The sequence below is a fragment of the Plecotus auritus genome, assembly GCF_963455305.1.
Source record: "Plecotus auritus genome assembly, chromosome: 2".
Classification (NCBI taxonomy): Eukaryota; Metazoa; Chordata; class Mammalia; order Chiroptera; family Vespertilionidae; genus Plecotus; species Plecotus auritus.
In genome coordinates, this window is record NC_137771.1 from 10,109,331 (window position 1) to 10,135,857 (window position 26,527).

The window sequence follows — 26,527 nt, forward strand, 5'->3', positions numbered from 1 at the left end:
TGGCCCGCCGGGTGCTGCTGCCTGTCCTGCTTAGCAGCCGACTCGTCCCGGGCCCGCATTGCGCATAGGAATTTGTTCATAGTTTTTTTTTTAAAACTATAGTCCGGCCCTCCAACGGTCTGAGGGACAGTGAACTGGCCCCCTGTTTAAAAAGTTTGAGGACCCCTGCTCTAGTGGAAGCATGAGCCCAGCCAGGTTTGGAAGCTTAAGCTGGATGGGCCCGTCCAGGCTGGGGGAGGGAGGGCTCCTGCAGAGCCGGGGAGGCCCAGCTCAGGAGGGCGATACCTGCCTCGAGAGCAGCAGATTCGCCACAAAGTGGCTCTGGTCTCTCTGGGATCCGCAGGGGTAGCCTGAGGGACAAGGCACAGCAAGGGCAGCCCTGGTCAACGCCCACTGCGCCTGTGTCCAGGAGAGGAAGCGTCCACCCTGGGACATGGAGCCGCCTATTCCCATCTGCCGTCCGTGTTAATGGCACAGATGCTATTAAAGCAAATGGTTCTGAGAACTTATAACCATGGCTGTTCCCACCCTGCTCCTCCCCTGGCTGATGGGAAGCTGCAAGCAGTCTAGGCACTTGGGATGGGGCAACACCTCCTGGAAAGGGCGAGTCTGATCACGGCACAGCCAGGCTCGAAGGCTCCGTGCACGGGCAAGCAGTGTTGAGATAGTGGTGGTTGCAGGGGTCTGGTGGATGGTGCGGGGTAGCTCAGCCACGTAGGCCTGGAGGAGCAGCCTGGGCAGAAGAGGAACTACCTAGGGCCTCTGCACACACACCTGGCCGCCTCCTGGTGCCCCCTGGTGGGCAGCTTGCCACACTGCAAGAAAGGGGCCAATGCTGGGCGAAGGGGCACATTTGTGACCAGGCCCCCTTTTGAAGCGTTGGTGGGAAGGGTGAGAAGTGACTAGGCGTTTCGGGCACACAAAACATACCAATGTTCTGGTACTTTCCACGCCTGTCATCCTCACAGCCCCAACGCAGGATCCACAAAAACTCCACTTCTGAGTTTGGGCAAGTGAGGTGCTGAGCCTCCCCAAGGGGCAGAGTTGGGAGTGCCACACTCCTCCCACCCACCTGCGGTCTAAGCCCAGAAGCTCAGCGGGCCCGCTGCCCTGGGCTTGCCCCTTCACGGGAGCCTCGGCTTGGGCAGCTGAGGGAGGTGCGTGTGCAGGGAAAAAGAGGTGATCACGCTCTTTGTTCTACTGAAAAATAAGCGCAAGAGCCAAAACAGAGTAAACAATGATGTCGTTTATTTAAAATGTTTACTCCAAGAAATATATATAAAAAAAATAAGACAATTACAGCACTAAACCAGGCACCTTCGACCAAATCACCCCTCCTTAGGCTCCCCTTCACTCTAATAAGCCTCTTCCGAATTCTCCTTCCTGCGCTGGAAGACATGGCAATGCCCCAAGGTCAGCGCCAAGCACTCACCAAGCCACGTCCCTTCCTCCTGGAGCGCGGGGCCGCCACCCTCCTGCTCTACAGGGTTTCCCCGTTAGGAAGTTCATCTTAAACTCAGGCAAAAGGAGTGATGGTGGGAGAGCAGAGGGCAGCCTTCACTTGGAAGGCAGTCCCTTTCCTGCTCAGTCCCTGCAAGGGCTCTAGAATGGGCTGGCGGTGGCCTCAGCTCAGTCCGCAGGACTGTGGAAGCCCTGCATGGCCAAGGGCGGCTCCCGCAGCCCGGATCCAGGCTCCGCTCCCGCACTCAGTGCCTACAGGGCCCGAGGGGAGCTGTGCCTCTGAGGAACACGGGCACCGAACCCGCTCCCAGAGAGACTTGTCAGGGAAACGGGTTCCACATGAGGAAGCTTGAGTTAAGAGATGGTGGTTTCGGGGTGATTTGGACAAATCAGGTTAGGTTAGCAGAAGCTTCTCCCCGGGACTGGCTGAACCCAGGACAGCGGAGATGAGCAGGAAGTGAGACCGAGTCTTGGCCACAGGCCGGCTCCTCACGCCTGGCCAGACAGACACAGGCCCTGGGAGGGCAGACGCCACAGCGAGGAGGGAGGACGGGCAGGGGAAAAGCAACAACCGGATCATTTTTGGCATTTTAACATCAAGACAATGACAAGTGGTAACAATAGCAAAACAAAATTAAAGACCATATTTAACTTTCCCATCCACCCAAGTCTCACGCTGAAGTTCTACCCCATCTCCCCCAGAAGCACCACGGAACTAAAAAGTCTATTTAAAGCACCCAAACCAGTCCAGACCCTCTCGAAGCCAAGAGCCCCAGGCAGCGCTGTCGCCTCTCTTGGGTCCCAGTGAGAGGAGGGTTCCGGGAAAGGCACCTCGTAGCTCACGCAGAGCAGCCACCGCGGGACGAGCTGGGCACAGGGCGCCTGGCGGGAGGCAGCTGGCAGTCTTAGCGTCTGCGCTGACACGCGGGGACGGGACTTCTGCGTAATCCCATCTATTTGGTACCACAGCCAAGCCAACGTGACTAGAGCTGGGTTAGCAGATCGGAACCCGAGTCTCAGACACAGCCCGGGCTGTGGCAGCTGAATCCAGCGGCAGGGGCAGGGGCGGGGTGTGATAAAAACAAGCACAAAGGCGCTAAAGGCTGGTACATAGGGCGGGTCCTTTGCAAGGACTCAGAATGCACTTTTCTCAGCTGGCAGATCAATCTCTAACGGCGAGCGCTGCAAGGCGGCCCTGGCCCCTCAGAGGAACCTTAAAGCTGGTTCTTGAACCAGATACAATGTCCCCACGGCGGACCCCCCGGAGCCGCATGGTTCCATGGTCACCTGATTTGTCACTTGGACTTCATGTGCAGATAAAGTAGATATAAATGGCTAAACACATACCCCAGAGCCCCCACCAGGGGGGAAACGGCAGGTTCTATTAATGTTGCAGCCAAGAGGCGGGGCTTACAAGCAGCCGCGGGGAGGACACGGAACCCAGGCGGCCGGAGCCGCTCTAAAAGCGGGAAGGAAGTGACCCAGATGCTTCCTAAGCACGCGGGTCTGGTTTCGGATGGAGATGGACCACCAGGGACCCTCTTTGCCAACAATGCTGCCCGTGAGGGACACTGTTTTCTGAGCAAATGGCTATCCTCCCCCAGGTGGCACCCACTCCGATCACAATGCTAATTACAATGGAAAGGAGAGAGTTTTGAGAAGTATATTTGAGGGGGTGGGGGAGAGAAAAACTTTAAAAAAAAAAACAAACCTGGTTGCTCAAAGTTTCTGCCTCTTGTAGGAATGGTAAGTCAACTATGAGCAAATATTTTAATCAAACATGGAGAAAAAAACCCACTTTGGAAAGCATACAGAAAAGGTAGTTGATGTTGAATCACTTCTAAACGGAACCTCAGGGAGTCTAACAAAAATGCACCTCCGGTCAACTTCTCGTTTAAATTCCTCGTCTGACTTCCGTCCCAGTGCACGTGGAAATGACAGCTGCCGCGAGAGGGGGAGCGGAGGCCCTGGGGCAGTCAGAGGGTGCGCGGGTTATACTCTGGCAGCTTCTTGATCTTCTCTTTCTCAGTCTCACTCTCGTCTCTCGCTATCACCAGGGAGTGCGAGTAGCCCATGGCAACCTGGGGGGACAAATCAGTGTTGGGTGTGCCCGGGCACTTTGGCACACAGGCGTGTCACTGAGTCTGGATCAGACAGACACACGGACAACAGGACACTAGCCAGCTGGAAGGGTAAAGGTGGGATAATGGATCAATGAAGGAAAGTGGAGTTAGAGATGCAAGGTGCCTAAAGTGCTTTAAAACCCTGTACTCCAGGTCACTGGTCTCAGCGTGGCCTGTCACCAACACCTTGCCAACCAGGCTGCCTGAGGAGAAGAGAGGGAGACCCACTGAGCAGGAACTGGCGGGGACACTCAGATCACGCTCCCAGTTCTGCCCGCCTCTCTGGACCACAACCCTCTGTGTGAGGTGCACCCACCATCTGTGCCTCGGCAAACAGAGCCAGCAGCTGGTAGACCTAACAGAGAGAAGGGGCCTTACCCCACCACCAACCCCATCCCAAGGGGGTGCAGTCTTGGGGGCAGCCACAGGCAGCTATGAGAGATGGACTCGCAATCCACTTGGTGGCTGGTGGAGGTGAGTGTCACTCAGGAGAGCAGCCCTGGAGCCTGGCTGCCGTGCCTGTGTGTCTGCTGATGGCTGTCACCATCAGAGAACGCTGCACAAGCGCACGCAGAGACCACAAAGGGGAACAGGAAGATGTGAGCTGGCACATCCCTCTGCTACCAGCACCTCCTGCTCCCACAGGCGGCAGCGGCGGCGGCGGCGCACTCACCTGCTCCGTGAAAATGCCGTCCAGAGTCTTCACCTCCTGCGCGGCGGTGGAAGACTTGGGCTTGTGGTCCCCGTAGCCCTGGCGAGGAAGCAGAGGAGACGCTCACAGAACCGTGTCACTGTGGCAAGCGAAATGGGAACGAAGGCAGCCCACCAACCAGGGCTAGAGGTGGGGGGCTCTCTGTGACCGAACCCCGCTGCTCAGGCGGGGCCAGGCCAAGGTAGCAGAATGTACCCACAAAAGCTGCCGCCAACACGGACTGGTTCTTGAAGAAGACGGACCCTAAACTGTAACCTCTGGAGATGTGTGTGACAACACGTGCCTTTCGGGGCGCCTCACTGGTGAGACAACACCAGCATGAGCCCCAGGAGAAATGGCGCTGCAGCCCTTCAGGCTACAAGGTCACGGGGACCGCCGGCCACCTACCTGCCCACCCTGCGGGCCGAGACCAAATAACCGGTATTATTCAGGAATGACACCACGGTCCCTACCAGGGACCAAAGGGTCAAGGACTACTGGGGCGGGAGGTGGTTGCCATGTGCAGAGGCTCAGGATGTGTGATCTACTGGGGGTCGAGCCTGCAACCCGGGCCTGTGCCTTGACCGGAACTGAACCGTGACCTCCTGGGTCATAGGTCGATGCTCATCCACTGAGCCACGGTGGCTGGGCTCCCCTCTAGGTTTAAATTGACATTCCGAGTTATTTCTAAGGCTCCCTCTCTAAGAACAGGCCATCAAAACTGGGCCAGGTTCTTAGTTCAAGGCTCCACATGGGGCCCTCAGAAGCTGCCCACTGAACGTGGGTGCACAGCGCCCAGCAGGAGGCACGTAGCTCAGAGCAGTCCTGGAAGTGGCGCAGAGATCAAGCACTTCTTCCCCGTCTCCATCACCCATCAGCTCCATCACCCACCAGCTCCATCACCCATCAGCTCCCCGCCCGCGACAGGAGACAGCAGGGAAGAGAGGCAGACAGCGTTCCCGGCAGGAAATACAAGAGCCACGCTGAGGATCAAACCACAAGCAGAACAGGCGACCGTGAGGACAAGCCACAGCCAAGCTGTTCTTGACGAGGAAATGAGACGTTAGGGACTCACTGAGCATCAGAAGCTGGGGAAGGCCAAGAATGTGGGAGAAAGTAAGAGCCATCAGTTCTAATCACTCAAGCAACTGAGATAAAAAGGGGAGCACAGACTTACAGCTCCCCAGAAAAAAGGAGAGAACCATGTCCCCAGATGACGTACGAGGCTGCCCAATGGCGCACTGCTCTGTGAACCAGCAGGGCTGCGTGTGGAGTTAAAAGGGCTCCGAGCGTCCAGGGGAGAGGCGGAGAGTGGATGCTCGCTCACCCCCCTTTAAAAGAACGCTGTTTGATCCTCCAGACAGACGTTCCTGGAGGGAAGAGCAGCCATCGCCTTTCCTGTCACCCTCGGACCACACCAAGGTGTACAAAACACGGGAAATGAGGGCTGGTGCCTCCCCACCCCATGACGGGCCCCAGCTGATGTGGACAGAAAGGGCTTTCACAAGTACGGCTGACCCTCGAACAGCTCAGGAGCGGGGGGCTAGGGACTAATGCACCCCGAAGTTGAAAATCCATGTGTAACTACCATCAGCCGCTCTGCACACACGGATTCCCAGCTGTGGGGGTGACCCTGGGACACAGGTTTGCGCTGTGTGCGTCACCTGACCTGCAGTCGACTGAAAACATCTGTGTTGTCCAGGGTCAGCTGTACCTGATGGCACAGAACCGTCTTTGAAGACTGATGTACTAAGATCAGAGACTGTTACAGGCCTCGATGCAGCAAGGAAAAGACATTTCTCGGTTCCACGTGTTTTAGGCATCAGTGTCAGCGAGCAGGACTGGGCTCCACCTCCCAACAGAGGGGCCAGCTTACCAGTTCCCCGAAGGTCGGTGACGGGCCCCAGCTGATGGTGCTCTCGTCCGCAGCCACGATGATGCTGCTCTTCCTGCAACAGGCAGAGGCGGTCACCACCGCGGCCGCCAGCCGAGCTGTGCCCGACCCAGCCACGGCGGTGCGTCCTGCTCAAGACGGGTGCCACCTACTCGCTTTAAAATCAGTGTGTCCCCCTGAAACTCCACCATGCACTCATGTCCTAGGAACTTGGCACAGGGAGGGCGAGCCGGTGAGCGCGGGCTGCTGCTGCCCACGAGAGGCAAGGGGCGCTGGTACCGGAGAAACCCACTGCAGAGCCTCACACAGGGCCGACCTGCTGCCTCACCTCCGCCCGGGGTCTACGCCCTCAGGGGTGGGCGTGGGGAGTCACTTCTAAGTGAACACACTGGGAAAGGAGACCGAATCAGGATCAAGTGGGAGCTCTTTCCCAACGGCTGGACCCACAGTCACCTGGGCGAAGCGAAAGGTTCCAACAGATGACACCCCGCTCCGCCCCCCCACAACCTGGCTGCTGATTAACAGACTCCCCACCAGAACTGGACAGCTCAACGGGCTCCTCCAAATAAGGTGAAAATCACGGGCCTGAATTTTTCTAGCCAGTGTCTCAGAGCAACGGAAACCCCACCTTTTCCAACTAAACAGAATTTTGAATCTGTAGTATGAGCAGCGCACACCAAGCCTCCAAATGACAGCGAAACAAGTCCCCTTCTCAGACCTGCCCCCTGGACAAGCACAGCCCCTCCCCTCCATCGATGCCCTGACGGACAGCAGACCCTCCAGGGAAGAGGCATCTCTGGGGTGCAACACCCCCAGGAGGGGGACAGTCCTGCTCACCCCCAGACACGGTCACGTACCCACAAGCCAGGCTCCGGATTCTCCAGCCACAGAGGTCCTGCACGGTCTTCGGGTACATGGTGGATTCCCGTGAAGTGTTGGTGGCCCCCCAGAAAAACAGGCCACCTGGAGAGGCAAAGACGACCCTCTGAATTCTTACCGTCAGCAACATCAAGGACAAAGGCACAGGGCACTTGGCACCAAGGACAAAGGAGTGTTGTATTAGGAAGAACACCAGGAAGAAGCCGATGAGATCAAGACGCCTGGCCTTGAACAGGCCCGGAGCTCTGGCTCCCAGAACTTTGCCAGGGAGGGAAGCCCACGAAGGCTTGGCACCTTCCTCCCCAGGCCCGGACGGGGGACACTCACCCACTTCGCTGACGGCGAAGGAGCAGGTGTAGCCGGCATAGATCTGGGACGCCCCGCGCCCGGGGAAGTCGAACAGCTTCACCAGGCGGGGCACCATCTCGTCCTTTTGCTCCGCGTGGCCCAGCCGGCCGTAGCCGCCGAAGCCCCAGGAGAAGACACGCTTCTGGGAGTCGAGGACCAGCTGCGGAGAGAGAGCACAGGGTGGGGACAGGCCTGCCAACGGGGTGACGGGTCCTCCTTTCTGTCCCGGAGAAACTGGTGCAATGGCTGACGGCACCACTGAAGAGACTCTGACCCGTCACCCGCCTCCCAGGGTGGGGGAGGCGGCAGGAGCGGCAATGCCAGGGCTATGCTGGCTGCTCTGCCAGGGACACTATTTTCCATTCTTCATTATTTTTGTTTGGCTGACTTTTTTAAAACGTCTTTTTATTGATTTCATAGAGGAAGGAAGAGGGAGAGAGAGAGAAAAATACCAATGACGTAAGAGAATCATTGATCCTGCAACACCCCCTACTGGGGAGGGAGCCCACAAACCGGGCATGCGCCCCGACTAGGAAATCGAGCCGTGACCTCCTGGTTCACAGGCTGACGTTCCGCCACTGAACCAAGCTGGCTGGGCAGGTCTTCCCCTTCCCTGTGAGAAGAGGGTTCGTCTCCAGAGCAGGCCGACGCACCCACTTCCTGACAATATGAACTGGATCTCAGAGGGAGCAGAGGGGGCCTGACTCCCCACCTGGGCGCACAGGCGACCCACATCTTTTCTTCCTGCTATCTTTGATGTTTAAAGTTTGGATCATGTGAAGTACGACCTAGTAGAACAATCTGACAAAAGAGGCCTAAACAAGATCTGGCTTTACATCCCGACTAGACTGCTTTTAGACTTCAAGCGACTGCAGTCTCCAAGTCACGGAGCACCCGGCAGGGAAGACGCCAGGTGAGGAGCTGAGCCCAAGGCCACCCCGCCAGTCAGCCGCCACCAGGAGACCAGCTGAGTCTCTGGACTCTCAGCCCCTCGCTCTTTCTTTTCTTTTTTAAAAAATACATTTTTATTGATTTCAGAGAGGATGGGGGAAGGGGGAGGGAGGGGGGGGAAGGGGGAGAGAGAGAGAGAGAGAGAGAGAGGAAACATCGATGATGAGAGAGTCACTGACTGGCTGCCTCCTGCACGCCCCCTACTGGGGATCGAGCCCACAACCCGGGCATGTGCCCTTGACTGGAATCAAACCAGGAACCCTTCAGTCCCCAAGCCAACGCTCTATCCACTGAGCCAAACCAGCTAGGGCCACCCCTCGCTCTTTCAACAGAGAAAAAAACCATGTGCAACTCACAGGCATTCGCAGCAAAACGGCTGCAAGGAGGCAACCAAGACGAGGAGTATTTACAAAGTGGACTGCCGTTTATCTACAATGACCTTAAGGGAACCACATGGGTAATTAATTAAAAGCTGGATAAAAACTACCCAATAGCCTGACCGGCGTGGCTCAGAGGTTTGATTCCCGGTCAGGGAACATGCCAGGGTTGTGGGCTCGATCGCCAGTATGGGGGGTGGCGGGAAGCAGCTGATCAATGATTCTATTTCATCGATGTTTCTATCTCTCCCTCTCTCTCTGAAATCAAACAATATATTTTAAAAAAACACACAAAAGTATTCATCATCTCTGTAACAGGACGCCAACTACCCCCTGGAAAGACGCCATGGTGTTCTGTTAAGACAGAAGCACAGCAGGAAAACACTATGATCCCAACCCCAAATGGCTGCTCAGCCTCGTCTACGGAAGCAGGAAGGAAGCTGCAGAACCAGGTGCCGGGACACCGGGCACGCGCACCCTCTCCACGGAGGGGACGCTCAGGACTCACCGTGTGGTTAGCGCCACACGCCACATCTCGTACAACCACGTTGGGGACTGGCAGGATCTGCCCGTCTTTCGTCTTCTCAATGAAGATGGCCACTCGCCGGGGCACCAGCTCGCAGTCGTACTCTATCCGCTGCGCACGGGCGATGAACTTCCCGTCCGAGTTGTGTCCTGCAGCGAAAAGAGCCAGTAGTCAGTCAGCGGCAGCCGTGGCATGGGGCACGGTCCCCACAGCAGCGGGCTGAGCACCTGCCCCCACCTGGCCGGCTGGGGGCTAGCAGGACACCTTTGCCAACTAAGGCAGCCATCTCCAATCGGAGGCACAGCGGGTGAGTGGCATGAAATCGATTTTGTGGGTTGAAATCAGTTATTCAATTATTTTTTTAAATGAATAAATACCAATCAAGACATTATTCTGTGTATTTGCATTTCTACATTCAGATTCGGTTGCAATGTAGAATGTACTTCATACTGTGGGCTGCAAGTGACAAAGTTGGAAGGTACAGGTCCAGAGGAATGGGCTGTACCCCACTTGGGAGCCTCAAGGAACCCCTGGACAAGGCCAAGGATGGACAGAAAAGTTCAACACACAGCCCCAGACTTGCGTTTTTATGCATTATTATAACCTAAACGTATCACTATGGTTGGTAAAATAGTAAGCTGGCACGTTCTCGCCTTTGCCTCGCCTGACCCAGTAAATGTGTTCTGAGAAGTGTGTGTGCTGGTGATCCGCCTCTCCAAGGTCACAATTATGTCCCAATTCCAGAAGAGATCTCTCTGGATTTAGACAAGGAGACTGAAAACAGGTTTGCAAGCTGGCAAGTAAAGAATAACTGACTCTATAGCTATAAATCGAGTCAATTTCTCAATCCCTTTAAATGAGTATAAACTACGCAGATGAGATTCTGTATGATGTGCTTAAAAGGTGACTGGCACAGTCACTGAGTGTTAGCCATTTTTATCACCAACATCACTTGCTTCTCCCTGAAGGAAAATCACATCGCTGACAGGCCGCTTGTCTGCAGATCTGGGGCAGCCATGGGCGGCAGGGGAGCCACACATGTTCCCGGAAGTAGACAGAAACGCACTTCGGGTGTTTTGCTCGGGACTGGGGACAGCCGGAGGCCTGTGGCTATGGAAACGGTTCCTCCAGCAGTCTCTGGCAACTCCCCGGCAACCAGCCCTGAAAGTGCATAGGGGGCTGTTCTTTCTTATTCCTTTCTGACTGGAGTTATATTTAGTTTCACAAAGTCACTGTTCCCTGAAGTCTAAGGCCGGCGAGATGCTCCTCCTTCTATTTATACAGCCTCCCATCTGCCTGCTTTTCATGACGTGGAGCCCAGCAACCCAGATCCGGGGGCGAGGATCTGGAGTGGCATGCAGCAAGACGCCAGCAGAGGGCGCCCACGCCTCACCTCCCACTCGGAAGGGGCTGGGGTGGTGGGAAGGCGCCAGGAAGGGAAAAACACTTTGGTGTCAGATGGGAAAAGAAAATGGAGACCTGGTAAAATCACGCGCAGAGACACTTGCCGCTTATTGAGAACTGCTGAGAGCTGCTTTCCGAGTTTTTCTTTTCTACTCAATGAACTTTAAGGAGATATGTTTTTGGAGAGTACATTCTGTTTAGGGATGAGAACGGGAAGGGATGCAGCCGCTTCTACTGTGGCTTTTTTTAGCATGTGGTTCCCAGGTATGTACTGGAAATGATCGCCCAGGCCAGGGTTTCCAGAACAACCTTAATCTTGGTAAGGCCCTCGCTTCCAATAAAAGCAAATCTCTAAAAATATGAAACGGATCGGAGGTGGTTTGATCCCCTTTTCCACTTTGAAATCCTTCTGTATATAAATGAACTCCCAAGTCAGAAAAAAGAATCTTTTGTCAGACCAGCGCCCTGGCTTTTTCTTTAAGGCAAGTCACTGTAACACCCAGCACCCCTGTGAGTCACGCACGCCCCACCCACTAAACATGAGACCCACTTAGTGGACCAAGGCTATTATCTGCGATCAATTACGCACATTTCTAGCACGCGTGCAGCCCCGCAGACTTCAGCTCTAAAGATACAGTAAGATTACAGAGCTTTCAAAAAAATAGCACTTCCATACCCAGCTGACCATATTCAGGGCACCCAAAGGAATAGAGGTTTCCCTTGCAATCCATTATCATGCTGAATTCGGCCCCACAGGCCATTTTGGTAATTGGCTGGCCGTTGTACATTATCTGAAAAGAAAAGACAGCAGACTTTCAGACATATTTTTTAAAAGATTGATTAAAAAATCTCTATCTCTGGTTGGTGCTGAAACAGTTACAAGAGATTTATTTTTTTAAAAAAAATATATATTTTATTGATTTTTTACAGAGAGGAAGGGAGAAGGATAGAGAGTTTGAAACATCGATGAGAGAGAAACATCAATCAGCTGCCTCCTGCACACCCCCTACTGGTGATGTGCCCGCAACCAAGGCACATGCCCTTGACCGAAATCGAACCTGGGACCCTCGAGTCCGCAGGCTGATGCTCCATCCACTGAGCCAAACCGATCAGGGCCAGTTACAAGAGATTTAATGGGCTCAACAATTTTGAAGGCAAAAGCTTAGAATATATATACGTAAAGAAACACTTTAGTGACCCCCACCTTCCACAGAGTCAGGTTCAAAGACAGGTCAGTTGTGTCACAGGTCTTTAACTCTAACCCTCAAAACAACCAGCACTGTGGCTCCCACATCCTGGTGCCCAGTGACCGGGGAATTCCACGGACCAGCGTGGGCATGGGGGCTAAAGCAAGCGGGAACTCACCAACTCTGAACCCTCAACTCTCACGTGGACACTCTGAACAGTACAGCCCCAACTTTTCAAAGAAAAGCTTGTATAAGTGTTATTGCCAACTAGTAAAATAAACTATCGGATGCTCTCCTCTACTCTCCAGAGATACTTGACCAATGGTCTTAACTGAAGGCGTGAACAAGAAACATTGGTTCAAAATTAGAAGTTAGAAGACAGCGAAGACCCTGAGTAACTGAACATGGGGTTAGGAAACTTGCTATTTCCTGCGCCCTGCTGGGCCTGGGAGAGCCCTGAGGAGGAGCGGAGGCAGGCACAGCGCCGAGGGATCAGCGATGGAGCCGGGATGGGGTGGGAATCGGGGCCCTGCCCACCCTCCCTGCTTCTCTAGAAACCCTCACACCTGCTGCAGGGCACGTGGCTGACAAAACGGGATCCCTTCGAAAATCATTCAAACCACAGGCTAAGACCAAGAGATCTGAGTCCATCCTTAAACCCACTCATCAGACACCCATTAGCATCCTGCTGCCTTGTATTAAGTTCAGTTTTTAGGTATAAATCCCACCCCTCCACTAGCTCCTATTTGTGTTCTAAGCATCTGGTCGGTGACTACTGGCAGATAAACGCATCACACACGTAAGATTTTTTACTTTCTTTGGGATAGAACGAGCTTAAAACGAGGCCTCTAACAAATGACTTCATTCTGAAAGAAACTGCTTTCGGGGCATTTTTAACTGTGGACATACATTACACCTGTTTTAGAGACGACAGCGTATGATTCCACTCAAAGCGCCCAGACTCTGTCCCAGGGATCAAGAGAAACCCACGCTCCCACCCTAGACAGTCAGCACAGGAGGGCGAGGGGGCGCGTACCTGTGCGGGGCTCGGGACCCTCCCTAGACAGTCAGCACAGGAGGGCGAGGGGGCGCGTACCTGTGCGGGGCTGGGGACCCACCCTAGACAGTCAGCACAGGAGGGCGAGGGGGCGCGTACCTGTGCGGGGCTGGGGACCGCATCCGTCTGGTTGCCCAGGCCCAGCTGCCCCATCTTGTTCTCTCCAAATGCGAACACGGAGCCGGTCTCTGGAAGGAAAGAACGACACCACAGGAGGGAAAATAATGCTGCGGGTTCAGAACTGGATTTGGAATCAAAGGCTCCCAGACGATAAAAGCAGCTCCTTTGCCAGGAAGAACGCAAACGAGATGGTACTTATCCCAAAAGGTGGGGGAGCGGATGCCATTTCACAGCCTCGCCTCCTGGCAACCGCCCAGCCTGTGGGTGAGGCTCTCCACGCCTTCCCCACAGGGGAAGCACCCACAAGGCTCTCTGGGGCGTCTTTCTGATGGTGACCAAGGTCGCCATGGCAATGCTACCCCACCGCCCAAGGAGGACCACTTGGCCTCTTGCCACAGTACCAAGGAACCAAGCCCTCTTACCGGTCAAGGCCAGGGTGTGGTTCCGCCCGCAGGCTGCTGACACTATGGCTTCGTGGCTGAGACCCTCGATGAGCCTGGGGGCTTCCACTCTCTTGGTGTCGCCATGTCCCAGCTGCCCCTTCTCGTTTCGGCCTGCAGATCGAGAGCAGGATGAAGAGGTAGGAGAGAGGGCAGCGGAGCAGCTTCCGGGGCAAATCTGGCTCCCAGACGTGCCCCCCCTCCAGTGTGACAGCCAAGGAGGTGAAAGGAAGCGCCAGCATCCCAGTCAAGGGCCGGCTTCCGAGGCCTGCCCGGCGGCGGCACTGGGTCCCCAGGGACGTCTCCGCAGCAGCCACAAGGGCCTCCGTCAATGTCTCTGACCCTCTTTCTGGGGCGGCAGCTAGGCCCGCCCTGAGCACTTCCCTGTGGCCTGACGTCACACACCAGCGAAAGAGCTCATGGAAACTCGCTTCTCACGGTCCCCGGCAGACAATTCCCTCATCCCGGGCTACGCGATGTATTTTAAGTCGGCAACCATTCCGACACCTGCCGCACAGGAGTTTAATTACCTCCGTGCTCTGGGCAGCTACCGTGGCCCATCTGGTTTCTGCCTGTCACTTCTCTTCCTTTTACCTGCCCTATAAACGAAGCTCCCCGAACAGAGCCAGCCCACCTCCCACAGACCACCCTTCACAGGACGCCCAGCCGCGGGAACCCCAGCGACGGCCAAGGGCCAGACCCGCTCTGAGCACAAGCCCTGCCTCCGGAGCTGCGCTGGCTATGGGGTCAGGCCGAGGGAGGCCAGAAGGCGACCCGGTGCCTCGTCCCTGCAATGCCCAGGCCTCTGGCAAAGCCCTTCAGCTCCAAAGCAGACGTGGCGAGTTGTGTGGGCCACGAGGAGCCTGGACACCCCTAAACCTCCCCATTTTCAACACGGGCTACAATCGCTGCAAAACAAAACCCCTCAGGCCAACAGTAGGCCTGGAGTGGAGAAAAACCACTTGATACTCAACAATTTGGGAGATCTGGGGAGGTTTTACAGGGCCAAAAGGTCAGGGCACTTCGGGGAAGGTGGTTCACACCCATCGGAACAATGAACTTGACCTTTGGGTCGTGGAAAGTGAGAGCAGGGCCGCAAGATGAGCACCCACCCTGGAGAAGGCTTGAGGAGGAGTTACCCGAGGAAACCATTGTCTGCACATGAACCCGATTTCAGCTACATCGTGTAGCACAGGGGATGAGGGCAGGAGAGGCAGACACCAGCTTCCAATGGGACCACCCAAGTTCACTGTGAAAGGCACTTTAACACTGAACAAGTGCTGGTGGGGTTTGCTCGTGACATCCCCACTGGCCCATCACCACGTCTCCTCATGGGACACGTCTCCGCCCCAGGGCCAGGTCAGGTGGACAGTCTACAGAGTCATCCCCTACCCACGGGGCTGGCAGAGGGGACGTTTTTAGAAGCACCACAGAAGTGAGATCCAGTGGAGCTCGGGAATGAGAGATGTACAGTGGGACTGACAGACTGCTGTGCTCAGGGCTGGAACACGAGGGGGCGGGACACACCTCTGTGCCAACCGGGAGAAAGCGAAAATCAAGGCAATGTCAGCATGGCGTCAAGAGACTGAGAGGATAAATTTGGGCCAGACACAAATTGTTAGCTTTTTTCCACTGAATGACAAATTAGCAGCGTGCAGGGAGAACAGATGTTAATATATTTGAACTTTGGTTCAGCAGCTCATGAAATTGCAAAAAATGGTTCAAACAGACCCAAATAAAGACGCAGTCACATGGACTAAAAGCTGGCCGAAGGGCCGGAAGCAAAGGGCAGGGAGCCGTGGCGGTACCCGGGCACAGGCAGAGTCCCAGCTACCAGAGGGGCGTGGGGGCAAGCTGAGCCTCGGCAACACCTGGATCATGGCCTTGAGGGGAGATGGCCGCAATGCACGCAGCCCCCTGCAGGGGACACTGAAATGGGGCAGAGCCGCGAGAAGTGGGAAACCCCCCCGCCCCCCAAACACCCAGGCAAGGAAACCCAGTAGCAGGGGAAGCCAATCAACTTGGAAAAGGGAAAGTCTCTGGGGAAACACAGTAAGACATGGACGCAATACACCTGCAGGCCTGTGTGACCCCAGGAAGAGGAACAGGGCTGCGGAGAAGACGCAGGGCTGATGTCACCATGTGGCCGCTAGAAAAGCTGGTGGCATTTAAAGTGCGAGAACAGAGGTCTTACGTCACCGCTGCAAAGCGAGAGGGGGGACCATGTGCTGGGGGGGGGGGGGGGGGACCGCAGGCCCAAAATAGAAATTCAGTTCTAGGCACCTTGGTATCAGAAAGTCCCCGAGTCAATGAGAATGTTCAGGAAAAGGTTGCCTAAAAAGGAGGATTCGAAGAATTAGGGGGCTGTGTAAAGATTTTTAAAAAAAGCAGAAGTGGAGGGAGGTGATGCATCACAGGGTGCAGACAAGACTAGCTGGGAACCAGGAAGGGGAAATGGGGGCTGCAAGCCAGCGGAGCTGTGCCTCAGAGGCGGCGCAGGAGGAAGCTGGCCCCGTGGGGAACCGGCTGCGTGAGTCACCCAGCACTCAGCCCAGCGTACTTACCCCAGCTCCACAGCTTCCCTTCTGTGGTGATGAGGAGGCTGTGGGCAGCGCACGACCCCGAAACCACCGTCCGCACCCGGACCCCCGACAGGCACCCATATCTGTGGGGCCCCCACAAATTCTGACCCAGATTGCGGTAGGCAGCTGCAAAGAGAAGAACGCACACCTGACACCGGCAGTGACGAGCCGGTGAGGAGCACCCCCAAAAGGTCACTAGCCACCCGGGGTCCACTCTCTCGTGGTACAGCTGCAGGGGTCCTTGGGGTGCCGCCTGAGACCTTAGCACCTCCAGCACACTACCCCGAGCTGGTGCGGGCCTAGTCGGTGGCCACGTGGACCCTGACGTTCCACCTCCACGTGTGGCTGTGACCCATGGAAACTACCCACCAGGCCAAGTGGCCAAAAGCTGGGTGCTCACTTCCTGCTCCCCACTGGGGAGGACTGGTCACCCAGGAAGCTGGCAGTGGACCTGGGGTCTCCCTTGCCCTCCTCCTCACTGCCAGAGCACTCTTCACTTTCCCTTCAGCTGTCTGCAGCCAGGAGACGCTTTCTGGATCCCCTCTGGGCATCACCCTGCTCCACCTGCCCTGCCTGCAAGTCTATCAGGCCCTTTGCAGGGGCCCCAACTGACACCTCTGCCCACCAACCCGCCTCCCCCCATTAGTTTGCTCCTTTCCCAGGGGTCCCCTTGTGTTGGCCAGGTCATGACCCCTGGCGTTTGCTCATGTATTCACTTCCCCAGAGAACCCCTTGCTGCCCCCTGCTTGTTCTTCAAACCTCAGGTCAAGCACCCCCTCCTCTGGGAAGCCCGCCCTGTCACACCCCCTTCAACCTGTCGCTCCCTGTACACCAGCGCCTGGGGCATCCTGTCACAGCACTTGCCCTACTAAACTCGGGCACCTCCCACTCTGCACTGGCCACCGGGCCTCACCAGCGCCAGGCACACGGTAAGCACCCAGCAACGCTAGCGGGCGTGTGGGAGGAAGAAGAAATAGCTGCCTCCTCCAGACCCACCCTCGCCCTGTTAGCGGATGGGGCACTATTGTTTGCTGAATATTTTCAATTTGGGACTCTCGAGGCCAGATCTCTAGGCCTCTGGTGACTATGATGAAACGCCAGCCCCTGCCAAATCCACTGTCAGGCTGATCCAGACATGGGAACTGAAAGGCTCATTTCTCCATCGATTTCCTGGCTCTGGGGAATAGTGTCTAGGACAGTGGTTGGCAAACTGCGGCTAACAAGCCGCGGTTTGCCTCTCTGTTGACTAAAGAGTTTGCCGACCACGGGTCTAGGAGATTGTTCAGTGTCAGGCCCCATCCTGCATACGACCCACCAGCAGAGGGCGCCACCCATGTCCTCTTGTTTTGTGACAAGGGGCCAGTCAGGCAATGGAGGGCAGTCTGGATCCAGGACAAGTCACAGTGTCACACAGTGACAGCCTTGAGCTTCACCTGAAGTCACCCCTCGACTACTAAACGGTGGAAAGAAAAACCAGAAACTTCCCGGGAAAGGGCTACCTCCAAATGACGGCCTCCCCAGGTTACCGTAAAACTCTTCAGCCATGGGTGCGCCACAAGCATGCAGGCGCAAGTGGCGGGCCTTTCAAAATTAAATTCAAAATATTGTGGCAGTTGACTGGTTAAGAGAAACCCAAGGTCGCCAGGCTAGTGTGGCTCAGTGACTGAGCGTCGACCTATGAACCAGGAGGTCAAGAGGGTGTCCAGGAGGCAGCCAATCAATGATTCTCTCTCATCATTGATGTTTCTCTCTCCCTCTCCCTTCCTCTCTGAAATCAATAAAAATATAAACAAAACAAAAAACCCAAGGCCTATTTATCAAGAAGGCAAAACCAATGGTAGCACGGTACCAGAACCAATGCTGAGGTGACACGTGTCACTTTGTGAAGAACATGGCAGCAGCGGGCACCCCGGAGGTAAAGTGCCGCAGCGGACTAGCTGGGCAGAGGAACCCTGGCCGCAGTGGCCCGCGCTACCCTGGAATGGCCGGCAGCAGTCCTGGCCCTTTGGCCAGGCTGGCGGGCATGAGCGCCCGTGGCCTGGTCCTAAGCAGAGAGGGAGCATGAATCACTCATTTCACAAGATCCTTGGGCTCTGTGTGTCCAAGGGCTCTCCCGTCCTCGCTGAGGGAAGGCCCGCTTCAAGGATGGCCAGACACGGGAAACAGTGGGGTGAGGGGGGATCCTCTTCCCTTCACGTTTTGGCACCGTCTCCTTTCCCTTTCTGTCTACTGGCAAGGTCAGGGAGGGCCGAGAGATATTCAAAAATACTTTTAAATGTTTTTTAAAGTAATATAAAACTTCATTCAGAGGGAGAGTGGTTCCTAACCCACAAGGCGGCTTCCCTGCCTCCTGAGCCCCCTCCCACACCCGCCGGAGACAACCAGGCTCTGCCGCCCACGTCCCACGGCAATTTACTTCCCCTCTGTGGGCCCGAGTGTTATCACTGCGAGTGGGCCGCCATGTGAAGAGCAGCTTTGAGAAAAGAGGCCACCCAGGCCCGAGGCTGGCAGACTTAGGTCATCACACACCTGAAGGGACTGTCTGGTGACACCAACAGCGGGCGGGGGGACGACACATGGGCCCTAAGTGTGGGCACTTCCCATAAGCAGGAGAAAATGGCTGGGACCCACTTCTAATTCAGCTGGGCCCCAAGCAAGCCCAGAGATCCCTGTGTTTTCATGAAATGAGACAATTTCCAGGTCTGAGGCACCAGGGAGTGTCAGGGTGCAAATATTTGCTCACTGGGCAATGCTGGAAAGGTCTTTGGGAGCTCTCCAAATGAAATCAAGAAGCCATAAACTGTGGCACGGTGCCAGCCTCCCTTCGCCATGACGGGCCAGTACTCTCCTGAGGAAAGACACCGATTTTCTAAAAGCATCTGGGGATTGAAGGTCGTTCTCTGACTTCTCTGTCTCCCTACTCTGGACTGGTACTCCACAACATTTGGCAGCTTGCAAAGCAACGTGGACTCTTCTGAAATATCTAAATTTGACATGTGACAGATGTCTAGGACATCTTGACATCCCACAGGGCCAGCTTTTACATTTTAATAAAAATAAGTGACATGAGAAGGAAGATGGGGGGAAGGTGTCCATGTTTATTTGAGGCTGCTGTTTACATTTTTCTGTTGAACCTTAAGGGAATTGGTTTTTTAAAAGGGGAATTGTGAGGTGAGAGACACGCACTTGACTAGGGTTCAAATCCAGCTCCATCCCTAGAATGGCTGTGTGGCCTCAGGAAAGTTACTTGGCCTCTCTGAGCAATCTTGTAAATGAAGAGAATACCTACCTGGCGGATGGTCACCAAATTCCATCGAACACCTAGTACATAGGAAGCACGTGAGAAATAGTAACTTCTTACATTTTTAGAACTGTTTCTCATACCTTGCTGCTTAGGCACTTCTTTTCGACCAATCAAGTCCCAGTTGGTTGCCCCAAAAATCAAAAGCTGCCCTTTGCACTTAGACCCTTCAATTTTCTGCAGAGACACAGAGGAAAAAAGAATTAGCTTGCAATGCTGCTTCCAGCTTTCTTAGTCCGTCCAACAACAGCAGGAAACAAAACTAATACAATAGCAACACTTTCGCCCAGCGATCGAGACCCGAGGTGCTCGCCACCTTGTCGGCCCACTTCAGTGTGCTAATCCCAACGCTGCCCCAGTTATGCATGGGCCCATTTTTATCCTTTGATTTCTCTTTAAAATATTTTTTGCAAAACAAATGACATCCCTCCCCCTTCCACTCTGCAAGAGGCCCGTGTCACCAAGGGAATCTCAACCAGCTGTCCTTGGGGCAAAGTCTACATTTTCTCACAAGGATGACATTCCGCACACGGACTTCAGCCTTGGGACCCCGCGTCATCTCTGCACGGTAATTTGGCCAGTAATTCCCCATCCTTCCTCCGTGCTGCCGGCTGTGCCAGGAGCATCTCCTGGGGAAGGCGTCACAGCACTGTGCTCAGCTTCTCCCCCTGGTGGGGCTGGCGGGTCCCGCCCCTCATCCTCACTGCTGGCCCATTAGCCGGGATCAGTGGAGTGGAACAAGGGACCACCCAGGGCCGGGCCCTAGGTGGGAAAGCTGTGAGCCAGTCCTCATCCTCAAAACACAGTCATTAGGAGGATGTGCCATCTTTGAAGCCACTGCCCAATTCTGGGGGGCACTCATTATATTTCCAGCACTTTGCTGTACTTCTGAATGCCCAAATACACTTTTTAAAATAGACTGTCGTCAAAGATTCACTTCTGAACTATCCACTCAGTCCCACCAGGCAAAGGAAGCAGTGACCTTGCATCCCATCCCCCACCCCCCACCCCGGGGACAGAATCTTGGGAGCTTAAAGAAGAAAGGGCTAACTCGCTCTGGACCCCTCTACAAGGTGACTGCCCCGGTGGGACGTTTTGGCAACATGGTGCGTCATTTGTAAAGACGAACACGTCTTCACCATCAATGACTATCTCTTAGGACCTCTGTGTGACCCCACAGTGCAGGTCCCGTCACACTCCCCCGCTTGGCCATGTTTCCCTGGCTGGAAGCTGGTCCACCTACAGGACACCTCTGGCAGTGAGCATGCGAAGGGGGAACAGACAGCCAGGGATGGAGACCAACTTGGCTGCATTTAAATAATTTAGAGAAAGGCCTTAATCGGAGGGTAGTCCATCCCTGCAGAACCCGGACTCAAATTACTTGAATGGGAGCCTAGTTTCCCCTGGTTATCTCTCCCCTTCTTTGTTTAACTGGCGGGCCCGGCTGGAACATTCTACAGGTCTACGCAGATGAATGGCAGCCAGTGGGTTCTGTCAAGTTCCCCGTGGAAGGAGCAGCCCTGGGCCTCTGCCATGTCACTGACTTGCTCTCTAGTATTCTTCAGGTTGGCGTGGAGGGCGGCAGACACGGGAAGGAACTAAGGCACCATGGGATGAGCTGCCAGGCCAGAGAATGGCTGGTGGGAAAGGGGCTGTGGAATGAGGGCAGCTCAGGCCTGGCAGGTCCCCTCCGCCCCCCCTTTCTCCCTCCCCCTGGCGGGCAGAGGTCCTGGGTGCCATGTGCAGAACCAGCAGCTCCAGCACTGCCTGAACATGCTGCCAGCGCCCCGGGCAGGAGCAGGGTCTCCTCTGTGACCTGGAGATGCCAGCATCTGCATCAGTGGTCAAGAGGCTGTGGACACTGGTCCCATCAAGCCAGCTAAGCATTTACACAAAAATCCAACCTTTCTGACACAAGGTGGTGTTTCTAAAACTCCTTGGTGAAAGGAGTCTACTGCACTGCCTGCGGTGTGGGCTGTTTTCTTATTCGGGTTTTTGTCCCGGGCCTTCATTCCTCACCGGTCAGATGGAGGGAGTTGTCTCTTACCTATAACCTATACCAGTGGTCGGCAAACTCATTAGTCACCAGAGCCAAATGTCAACAGTACAACGATTGAAATTTCTTTTGAGAGCCACATTTTTTAAACTTAAACTTCTTCTAACGCCACTTCTTCAAAATAGACTCGGCCAGGCCGTGGTATTTTGTGGAAGAGCCACACTCAAGGGGCCAAAGAGCCGCATGTGGCTCACGAGCCGCAGTTTGCCAACCACTGACCTATACAATTATTTGCTGTAGACTATTACCTCTATTTCTCCATAATTTAATTCTCCCCTCTATCTTCTTTGAAATAAAAAACTAAAATAAGGAGAATTCCTATCACCCCTTAAATCACAGCCCATGTCCCACTTTGTCAGAGAGCTGCATGATCCAGCTGGGAGAGACCCCGAATGCCTGGGGGCTCCATCCAGAGACCCTCCAGGGGTGGCTGTCAGGGCTGGGAGACCCTCCCAGGTAGAAGCCACCTTCACTGAAGGGCAAGAGATTCTTTTTTGGACGAACTCAGTGTCTGCGACTTTGCATGTGCCTAAAGGTGAGAGAAGACTCTCAACTGGATGAATGAATCTCACTTCACCTTGCTGCCTCCTGACAACCCGGTCCCATGAGCTGGGCAAAGATAAACGACCCCGACGGGAAAATGCACTGAGCTTCTTCAATCAACAAAATGGGGTTTCTGGTCCAAAGCAAGTTTTGAATTATTGCCCAAGTGCAAGGAGCATGTTTATGAGAGCGAGAGTCAACCTTTAACATATATCCATTTAGAAGGCTGCTGCTCTCTCGGTGGAGGGAAGACCGTACAGAGAAATGCCAGCAACAACCAATTCCCTAATGGGCTTTCCACTCCGACTTTAAGCTCGGCTTCCAGTTGTATTTATTTGGCCCTTTCAGAGGGGAGATTTCTCAGGGTCCACGAAACCTCAGCAACCCAACACTATAAAGACTATGTGTTCTAGGTTGAGCCCAGGCTACCTGATTTGTCTACAGGATTATGAAGTTCATAGGGAATTCAGGCTGCATCAACCCCAGACCATCACAACATGCTCACATCTGACACAGCGACATATAAACCCAAGGACCTTGGAGAGACCATTTCCTGAGGCTGAAATAAGGACATTTTATAAAAATGCACACCCTTCACTTAAGGCAGCTCCCCTCAACCACACAAGTATCTGGGGTTCCTCTTTCACAAGCCCGAAGTCTGCAGCTTTGCGTTAACTGAAGGCAACACAATTTCAGACAAACTCCTGGCGGCTCCTCTCACACAAACCTCCTTCAAGCAGCCCTGAACGGTGGCGAGGCTGGCAGGATTCTCAGTAAAAGCCTTTCTGAGACGAGCTGGGGACTTGTCGGCCTGGGACTGCTTAACAGGCAGAGACCTCGCGTTTTTTCCTTTGCTGCCCAGGAACCTGGGATACTGGGGATACTGGGCAGGAGGTCCACACAGGATTGGGCAGTGCTGACCCAGACCTGTGGGAGGGCAATGGGGCAGCACGGGCCTCCTGGATGCTAATAAAAACTTTAAAAACTTGGGGTATGCACTTTCCAGGAGGCATAAGAAAGCATTTGTTGACCCTCAGTCTCCTGAGCCTCGGAGGGTGTGCTGACCAGTGCAAAGGAAACTGCTTAAGAGACCCTTTGCTTTCTAAGACAGGGGAAGGGATGTACACACGTGGACATGGACGTAAGGATGTCTCTCTCAAGATCCCAGAAGATTTAAGTGTAAAAACCACCTTCAACAGCAATGGACAGCCCTGTCTCCCAGTCAGACTCTTCAGTGCCACTGCCACCAGACAGGCAGCTGGTGGGCGCCTGGAGACACTCCCACTCTCTCTCCCCGGCTAGCTCCTGGGGTGAGTCCCAGCGTTGGGTAAGAATCTTACCTCCTCACAACAAAACTCACTGCTCTAATAGGTTGGCTGTCAACTCACAGGAGAGAGACTAGAGCAGAGGCAGAGCCCACCTGCTCTCTTCAGCTCTCCTACCATCCAGAGACTGAGGGCAAATGTCTGGGGCCTCACACAGAGGATTCGACTGGTCAGAGGAAAACAGCTGTGTTCAGTTTCTTAAGACTGTGGCCATTTCCCGGGCACGGTCCCACCCCAGATAAGCCATTTTAGGGACCTGGGTCTCCCCCCCAGACGGCGAGGGCAGTTACCAAGCATTTTCACAGGAACAATGTGCAGGGGCGTGAGGATGATGTCAGAAAACACCTGGGCCCGTGTGGAAACCCAGCTGCATGTGATTCTGGGCTGGGCCCTGACATTCTGTGCCCCAGTTTTCTCCTCTATAAAGCGGATTATTTTTAACCATTTCAACATTGCCAGCGCTCCTTGAGAGGAAAGCACCCTGGTGCCGTTAACCCTTACACACCCTTTGGGGAGAGCATAGGCCCTCTCCAGAGGTCAAATTCAAGGACCTACGTGGAAGTTCTTCCTCTCTCAGGATTGCCTGAGAATCTGGGGAGCTCTGACACTCTCCTAAACATTCATCTCACACGAAACTTGTAGGTTTCCAGGGTCGCAGAACCCAGGCTAAGAGCTCTGGCTCTGCAGGGTTTTGCAGGCACCTAAGTTGAGATGGTCACGATGATACGATGTTAAGGCCCACTCTAAGGAGCGAATTCCAGCCCACTCAGAACACGGAGATGCTTCTTGCAGAGTGGAGGGGCGGAGCGCTACACAGAGCTCTCACCTAGACCCCAAGCCATGAACAAAGCCCAAATACCTCTCAGCCGGGGGCTTCCCACCTCCAGGGGGAGGACTCTCCGGAGCATGCGCCCTCGCACCCGCCCCAGCGCCGGCCGCCCCCGTCTCCCCGGCGGCGCGAGAGCCAGTGCAGGGCGGTAAGGGGCATGCGCGGCGGCCACCAGGCCCCGCCCCCCCGGAGAGCCGGAGCCGAGGCGGCGGGAACCTCAAAGCCGAGGCGCAAACCGCCGCTCCCCGCGGCGCGCAGGAGACCCCTTCTCCGCGCCTCCCGGGCTGACCGGTGGCCGCAGGAGGCCGGGGGCAGCCGGGGGCAAAGGGCGTCAGGCCCGGCGCGCGCATCCCCTACTCCGGTCCGAGACAACTTGCAAAAGTCTCCCTTCCCGGGGCGGGAGGGGGAGGGGTGGCGGAGGCGGTCGGCTCGAGCGGCGCCGGGGGCGGGGCCATGACCCCCTCGCGCGGGCGGGCGCGGGCTGCAGACGCCCCTCCCCCGCCGGGGGCCCGGGGCGCGCGCCCCCAGGATCAACCGCCGCGCGGACGGGTAGCGCGGGATTGAAGAGGGCACCGACCGCGCCCGCCTCTGGCCCGCATCCACCCCGCGCCCTTTTGTTGTGCGGCGGCGACGATGATTCAGCCCGTGGCCTGCGCCGGCCCCGCCGCCCCGGCCAGAACGCGCGTGGCGCGCTGCGGGCCTCAACCCCCTGCCCTCCGACCCCGCACTCACGACGCGCTCCTTGGTGTGCTCGGGCTCGGTGATAACCACCGCCGCGCCGCCCGCCTTGGTCGCCGCCGGCCGCGCCGCGCGCTTGCCCCCGCCAGGTGCCCCGTCGAGCTCCAGGCCATCCTCGTCGCCGCTGCTGCCGCCGCCGCTGCTGCTGCTGCAGCGCTCGGGCCGCTCGCGCTTCCTGCCGGCCGGGCCGCCGCGCTTCCTGGGCCCGGCGCGGGCCGTGCCGTTGCCCGAGCTGGGCTCCTCCCAGGCCGCCGCCGCCTTCTTCCTGGGCATGGTCGCGCTGGAGAGACACGGGCAGCGGCGCACAATGGACGGGTTATAAACTGCGCGGGGGGAGGGGAACGCCGCGGAGCCACCGGCCTCCACTTCCTCCCCTGCCCTCCCCAAAGTGGCGGCCGCGGGGTGGGCGGAGAGGGGGTGAGCCGGGAGGAAATCGCGCCCCTCCCGGGCCCGGCGCGCCTCCTCCGGGGAATCCCACACGGGAGCCAGGGTCCCCGACTGCAATCCGGCGAGAGAAAGAAAAAAAATGGAGACCCCGACCCATCCTCAAGTTAGGCTTGTCTACATCGCAGCACAATTGCAGACTGGTTCCCAAAAAAGTAAAGGGAGAGGAGAAGAAGCCTCCGGCCCCTACGTTCTAATTAGAGAAGGCGTCAGGGCACTTGGAAGAGCCTTCTTGGCACCTCGGTGGAGAAAGGGCTCCCCCCGCCCCGGTCACCCCACCTGCTGCTTTTGTCTTCCTGCCCCCCTCCCCAATCCCGCTCAATTAAAGGCAATTCTCTCCGCCTTAGCCCCCGCCCGAGTCCCCAATTCCGCCCCAGCCTGGGGGTTCCGACCTCAGACTCTTAATTTTCCGAATCCCTCTGGGTGGTCTGCCCCCGACGAGGGAAGGGGGGCGACTAAAGCAGGTCCCCAACCCCAAACACCTGCTCGCACAGACACGAAAAATAAAAACTTTAATGGTGCCCAACTCTCCTGGTCCTTCCCCGAAGGTCTGACTGAACCGATGCCTCCGATCCCGGCTACAAAGTGCCCTGCTCCGCAGCTACTTTCCCTGGGCGTCCCTGCGCTTTGGCCCTGTCGGCCTTTTTTTTTTTTTTTTTTTTTTATTGATTTTGAACAATGGGATCTCTGTCTGTCTCGGATTAAACCACGTGGATCCGCCTTCCTTCCCCTTTTTATTCATTCAGTCCCCCAACCCCCCTTCTTCAGTTATTTTTATTTTATTTTTTTACCTTTTCTTCTCTAAGAAAAAAAAACAAAAAAACTTTCCCAGATCCCGCAAACTGATCTTTGTTGATTTTGATTTTCAGCCCCTACCTGGTTGGAGTGATGAGAACCCGGAGAGAAAAAGGAAGAGGAGCAACTAAAAGACGAACCCGAGGGCTTTCCCCCCGCCCCCCTCCTCCTCCCCCACCCCCGCCCAGACGAGGGCTCCAGCCCACTCACCAGATAGACTTAAAATGTAAATACAGGCTTCCAGAACAAACGCTACACACAAAACAGAAACACTTGTGCGGCCCGGGGTGGCAAGCGAGCGCACGGCGGGGCGGGCGGCGCGGGGGCCCGACGCGCGCGCGCCCCCTGCCGGCCGGCGGACCCCGCGGCGGTCCGGCCCGCGCCCGCACTCGCGGGACAGCTCGGCCCACCCGAACCTGCGCGGGGCGCCGCGCCGCCAGACTCCACTCCCCGGCC

General features: G+C 55.8%; 1 protein-coding gene across 1 annotated transcript; it reads right to left on the reverse strand.

The window, feature by feature from the left end:
• Positions 1–1,226: 1,226 nt before the first annotated feature.
• On the reverse strand, positions 1,227–26,527 carry RCC2 (regulator of chromosome condensation 2). The gene is made up of 13 exons (XM_080655044.1): positions 26,282–26,527; positions 24,827–25,112; positions 19,425–19,518; positions 16,023–16,166; positions 13,441–13,572; positions 12,998–13,086; positions 11,331–11,445; positions 9,233–9,399; positions 7,376–7,556; positions 7,027–7,132; positions 6,152–6,224; positions 4,258–4,335; positions 1,227–3,542 (listed from the first exon to the last, which is right to left on the reverse strand). The coding sequence occupies exons 2-13, from the start codon at positions 25,103–25,105 to the stop codon at positions 3,438–3,440; spliced, it is 1,563 nt and encodes a 520-aa protein (XP_080511170.1). The 5' UTR covers positions 25,106–25,112; positions 26,282–26,527; the 3' UTR covers positions 1,227–3,437.

Excerpts from the sequence above, each read along its gene's own strand:
- RCC2 (XM_080655044.1), bottom strand. The coding sequence starts at position 25,105 with ATGCCCAGGAAGAAGGCGGCGGCGGCCTGGGAGGAGCCCAGCTCGGGC. Across the intron at positions 13,573-16,022 it reads AGGGAAGCTGTGGAGCTGGG|GCCGAAACGAGAAGGGGCAG; the intron begins GTAAGTACGCTG and ends CTCGATCTGCAG. Across the intron at positions 11,446-12,997 it reads CGGTCCCCAGCCCCGCACAG|ATAATGTACAACGGCCAGCC; the intron begins GTACGCGCCCCC and ends TTTTCTTTTCAG.